This window comes from Gymnogyps californianus, chromosome 6 (assembly GCF_018139145.2).
Source record: "Gymnogyps californianus isolate 813 chromosome 6, ASM1813914v2, whole genome shotgun sequence".
Lineage (NCBI taxonomy): Eukaryota > Metazoa > Chordata > Aves > Accipitriformes > Cathartidae > Gymnogyps > Gymnogyps californianus.
In genome coordinates, this window is record NC_059476.1 from 5,580,907 (window position 1) to 5,586,906 (window position 6,000).

Here is a 6,000-nt window from a genome sequence, read left to right on the forward strand (position 1 = left end):
ATGGTTTATTAACCGCGGAGGTCCTCTTCTTCTGCCAGATAATTACACAGAGTCACTTGGATGCGATTTCGCCTGGTGCGTTTCAAAATACAAAGTCAGCCACTTTGCGAGAAACTGAGTTTGAGTGATGGATTTTTTTCTTCCCCCTCTCCCATCTCTTGAACTATGAAATGATAATGTGATGAAGAGAAATAGCAAAGCCTGTATCTGTTAGTGATACACACCTTTCTAGAACTGAGAGTTACCCCTAAACTCACCTCCGCCTTCCCCCAAAGCAAGCAGTAATGACCTGCTTAATCTAAACCAGAAGAGCTCACATCAAACTCCAGATATGACATCATGATGCGAGCACGCCTGTCACAAACAAGTGTGAACCGCCTGTGACAGATGCTAGCATGCTGAGGACTGCTGAGGTCACTGGGATACCACATTAGACATAGTAAGCCTAACGAAAATACGAAAACATAAAAATCTGGTTCAAAAAGGGGCAGAGGAAATTTAGGAACTGAGAGCAACCATGAGGAACCTTCTTCTTCTTACTCTGGTTAAAGGTGAAAGGACAAATCCAGGTTAGTTTGTATTTTACAGTGCGAAGAGCACAACATGGACAAAAGGGCATGCTGTCCTAAAACGCCTGCCAGCATTTGCCGGGAGAAGTGAGGAGGGGAAGGAAGACTGGTTTAAGTGGTGTGTTGAACATCCCGAGCCTTCTTCCCTTGGTCAGCAGGCGGGATTTAAGAGCACCAAAAAAATATTTGCAGAAGAAAAAGAAAATATCTGCCCAGCATGTTGAACCTCATCACGCAGAATATTGAGGTCTCGTTGCACCGACCTCACTCCCGCGTGTGGGATGGTCTTTACACGGTCATGGTTTCTGCTCAGAGGACGTTCACCTTCTTTCCGCGCCTTTGTATTTTCATCGGCACCAACCCATGCTGCGCTGCAACCAGCACGTGCTTTGCAGGCCTGAAGGCCCTCTGCCAACATCTCTCATGTCCTTCACGGAAAGCGGAGATTTCTTTTGTGAAAGCTCCAGCTCGGCAGCCCTGCCCAGGCCGGTGCAGAGATGGCTTGCTGGTGCTGCGAGTGCTCATCTGCCAGCGCAGTTTTGATATGAAAAGCAGGGCTACATCACCTGCCGGAGGCAGAGGGAAGATCTGCCCAGGGCACCCCGGGGGGAGGCTGCCCACCGCCGGCAGCACGGCCGGTTACGCTGCCCGTGGCCGCACCGCAGGAGGGGAGAGCTGGAAAGGGCGAGCTGGAAAGGGCGCACCGCCCCAGACAGGGACGCGGCACTAATGAAAGGGGTCGATCGGCCACCGCACAGTGTGTCACCCCGCTCATCACCTGCCTCGCCTGACTTTAACAGAGGTGAGCCCAGGCAAGGGCGCGCTTCAGCCCTGCTCCCATCCCGTGCACTCACCGTACTAGTTTAACCGATGCATTTCCTGGCTAAAAGCCACAGCCGGGCTTTCCCCTCTCCCCTCGCTGCTCCTGGGGTTTCTCCAGAGAGAGCCTGTTTTGCCCTTTCTGCGTGCCTGGCTCGCAGAGCGAGCTGCGGGCTGATCCTGCACCCCAGAGCACATCACCACGGCGCAGGAGACCTGCTCAGCACCTCGGTGCCACACGGCCGCAACCCTGCCACCACCCGTCCCCTCAGCAGTGTTGGGGGCCGAGGCGAGAGTAAGCTCCGAGGCTTGTGAAATTCTTCTGGAGTTTTTTTAAGACTCACGATTCCCGTTTTGCACAGGAAAACATCCCCCTTACGCACACAGACCCAGAGCAACCTTCCCCTGCCTCTCCCGCATCCTCGCACAGACACGTCCGGTATTTGAACAGATGCACTGAGAATCACTGGAGGGCAAAAGCAGCACCGGGAGTGGACTGTAGCAGATGAAAATTGAAAAAGACAAGAAGTTCTACTTTATTTTATGCAATATACACAATATTGTACTTGACCAGCTACTAAAGTGATGTGAAACTTAAAAACAGCAACAAAAAAAAGTGCTTTCCAAACACTTTCTCTACATCCCCATTCCTGCGTCTCCCTGGGCCATTGCACTGTATTCACCAAATTATTTATATAGATATGCTACTATGAAAGCATAAAAATACCTTACCAAGGATAACTCCATCTCTAGGGAGCAAAAGCACTCCTGAAAATGAACTCAAAATAAAATTAAAAATTAACAACTCTAAGGAGTCACATATTAGGCAATGGCTTTTCAAAACAGTGGTTCGATCTGCCTCCAGGGAACAGCACTTTACAGCCTACTCTCCATTTCTTTTTATTTTAGGTTCTTTACATGTGAAAAAAGCTTTGCTTGCAGCAATGTTTGCTCTGGTCTAGGGATAAACATGTGCTACTGGTCGGCTGCTCTAGCACCTTCTTTTTGTCCCTAGTGATACAGAAAATAAGCATAGCTCCAACCAGAGGTGCAACAGAGCAAAATGATTGTCTGGACATACACATGATGTACCTACTACAGTGGAGTTTTCCTATACAAGATCTATATGCAGCCTATGCATTTTCTGTACAACCGGAGGCACGCTTTACTCTCCAGCTCAAACACAGCCTGAATTCTGCAAACGTTCAGCAGAAAAGACTCAGAAAACAACACTGGTTTCAAGAATTCAGAATAAAAATCACAAGGCATTATATTATACTGGAGATCAGGAAACTGTAGCGTGAAAGCTTTAATTGTCTCCAACGTCAGTAAATGCCAGCAATGTTCCACAGAGCACAACGCAGCTTTGAAACTGAGGGGAAAACCAGTGGTATAAAAAATTGATTGTATTGATACCAAAGTTGTAAGTTTGACCTGTAATGCAGGATCAGTATTTTGCCCAAGCTGAACATAGAGTCACTATACATCAGAATACTCTTCTGCTGGAGAGATGATGGCTAAATCTAGAAAAAGATTTGTTTTTAAAGAAAGAGGTGCAGAAATGGTACAACCTATACCAAAAGAATCAATCCGCAGTGAAACAGCACTGACTTACTAAAAGGTGACTATCACTTCAGAAATAAAGGCTTAATTCATGCTAATTTTTACATATTACCCCCTAAACGTGCTGAATGACTTGGAAGGAATATGCAGCCTTAGCTCACAAGGTTTAAGCCAGCCTGTATTAGGGGCTGCATCTTGTAAAAATCATCCCCCGTTCATCCCCCCGCACGGTTTTGCCTTGCGGTGTCACAACCTGCACTCCTCATTCCTACAAGACGGAACACTTCCCCGGGCTGTTCAGTCCAGCAACTCCATCTGCAGAGCCACAGTTTCATAACCCAGCAATGTGTCTTTACACGGTTTACAAATAATTAGCATCCGTCCTGCAGCTCTGAGTACTCTAGTTACATCCGATTCAACTAAAATAACAACCAAGTGATAATAACGCTAAAGGAAAAATGCTACTAGTTATATGGTTACTTCTCGACGGCCACTCCCATCCTCCTTAAAAAGAAAACAAAAGAAAAAAAACAACAAAACAACAAGCCTAAAGTCAACTTAACACGCTTAGTTACAAGCATCCCCCTCTAGCAAATCTAGTATTAATCATCAGAGCACATCTGCTAAAGCGGGCAAAGGCAGCCAGCTGCCTGCTCGGCCGCCACGGACACGCCGCATTCATTCGCTGCGATCAGATTTAACAGCTTCTACATTCTTGGCTTTACTTCCCCGGGCATTTCTTTGCGACAAAGCGCACTCAAGCATTTCTCCAAACTTGGCTGAAGCCGCGCAGTCGGACTCGGGTCCCCCCTCCGTACCGGCTTCTGGAGTTTTGCAACCAGTTTCCCCCCCAGTTTTGAGCCCGGCATCACTTCTCCGGCGGGAGGGGAAGGGCGAGGGAGGAGATGTTTAAAGTCGGACATCGGGATCTCTTTCCCCTTGACACGCACTTGGCAGACGAAGACAAAACACTGCATTCTTGCTCTAGTTTCTCACTGAACTTGAACACCGAGCCCGGAGCCGAGGCCAGCCCTTTTCTTTGGTCCTCTCCTCGTGATGCCAGCCACCGACCGGGACGGGATGCCTTTCCGCCGCGGAGCCGTTTGCGCCGGCCCGCAGCGCTCCCTCCTCTCTGGAAGGGCTGCGCTGGCTGCGGCCGCAGAGCCCGAAGGACGGGGGGGGTCTCATCCAGGCGGAGGGGGCAGAAGACGATGGGACCAAACCCCAGCGCCTGCGAGGTCCCGGCCCCGCAGCACCCACCGGGCTGCACCCAGCCCGGCTTCACCTCCCCGGCCCCGCTCCCCGCCGGGGCTTGCCCTTACCCTGCCCGCAGGCTCCGCGCTGGATGGCGATGACGGGCGGCTGGCGGAGCCGCTCGGCGCGGCGGCTGGCGGCCCGCAGCTGGCAGGGGCTGGCGTAGGTGACAGCATCGCTACCGCAAACCGGCTCGCTGCTGGAGCACAGGCAGCGCCCGGTGGCCGCCCGCTTCCGCACGGTAGCCGAGGCGGGCACGCCGGCGCCGGGCGGCACGACGCACTGGAGCCCCTCACCGCAGGGCGGGCCGCCGCCGCCGGGCCCGCCGCAGAGCTCGCCCTCCTCCGCCCCGCAGACGCGGCAGCAGCCGCAGGCATCCAGCACGGCTCCGCCGGGGCAGGAGGCGGGCAGCGGCGGGCAGCGCGACCGCTCGCAGCGCTCCGGGCAGGCGGGCGGCGGCGGCGCGGTGGCGGCGGCGGTGGTGGCGGCGGGCAGCAGCGCCGCCAGCAGCAGGCTCCAGCCCCACAGCGGCATCGCGGCGAGGGGAGGCGTGGGGCAGTGAGCGCGGCGAGGCGGGCGGGCGGGCGGCTTTAAGCGGCGGCGAGGGGGCGGCGCGGTCGGCGGGGCGGAGCGGCAGCGGCGGGCACAGCCGCCACCCCCCCCCCCCTCCTCCCCCGGGGCCGTAACATCCCATCCCATCCCATCCCATCCCCCCCACCTTGTCTTTTTGGGGCAAACTTAAACGGTCCGTCACCGCACGGAGCCGTTAAACTTGGCGTGGGAAGGCGCGGCCGGGATGCAGCATCAAAAACCCCGATGGGCGAATCGAGGACGGCGGGAAGGCTGATAACGTGGCTCCTGCCAGCGCGGCGGGGCGGAGGCGAACCCTCTTCCCCGCTTAAGGAATTACGGGAAAGGCAATCTAAAGTAAGCGTCGATAACATTTCTATCTGATAAGGGGGGGGGGGGGGGGGGGGGGGGGGAAGAACAGATGCGGAGGGCAGGGCCGCCAGCCGGTGCCCTGGTAGGCAGAGTAAAGCCATACATGCAAATGTATGCATATGTCAGGCATCCCCGCCGGGAATGCCAGGTACTCCCGCATGCGGCGACCTGAGGAATCCCCGGCTCTGGAAGGACTTTGGGAGGCGATGGCCGGCGCTGAACCGCGCCTCTGGTACCTAAAGGCACCGGGAACGGGAGGAAGGCTGCTCCCGGGTCGCTTCTGCTCGCCCCCCCTCACTTCACTGGAGGTTCTCAGAGCCTCAGGGCGAGGTGGATACCAGCAATTAGCAGAAGGTTAATCAACCGAAAGGGGAAAAAAAAAAAAAACCCCTAGTCTCCCGTCATGCCACAGCAGGCTGATCCAATTTATCTGGCAGTTGTACAACCGCCAGAACCTATGGACAGAGGCCTCTTCGCCATATGCTCGCTTAACACATAGAAGGTGGTTTGAAAGGCAGCTTAAGCACACACAAGTACCGTCCGAGGGAAAAGACATCATTTCCAAAGCTAGCAGGGAAAGGTATAACGAGAAGTAATAGCTGGAAATTGAGCACAGCCAATTTTTTAATTACGAGCCGATTAAACTTTTTCACAGACTACCAAACTAATTATTTAAGTGCATCTTTATCAGGCACCCGATAACCGAATGAACTTTACAAACCATTAGGCAAGATGAGATGCTCTTAGATGAGCTGCGACAAAGAAATTGAGGATGCCAGCAACTACATTAATACAGAAGAATACAAAGTCTTTTCTCCTACAAAAAGTGGAATAATCTTTAACAACGAGCCAC

The 6,000-nt window shown here is 53.4% G+C and overlaps 1 protein-coding gene across 1 annotated transcript in view; it reads right to left on the reverse strand.

Annotated features, from left to right (window-relative positions):
• HTRA1 (HtrA serine peptidase 1) overlaps positions 1-4,739 on the reverse strand; it is a 35,125-nt gene extending 30,386 nt beyond the window's left edge. Inside the window, exon 1 of the mRNA XM_050899045.1 lies at positions 4,274-4,739. Within this exon, the coding sequence (XP_050755002.1) occupies positions 4,274-4,739 (466 nt within the window). The remainder of the gene's footprint in view (positions 1-4,273) is intronic.
• Positions 4,740-6,000: the final 1,261 nt, after the last annotated feature.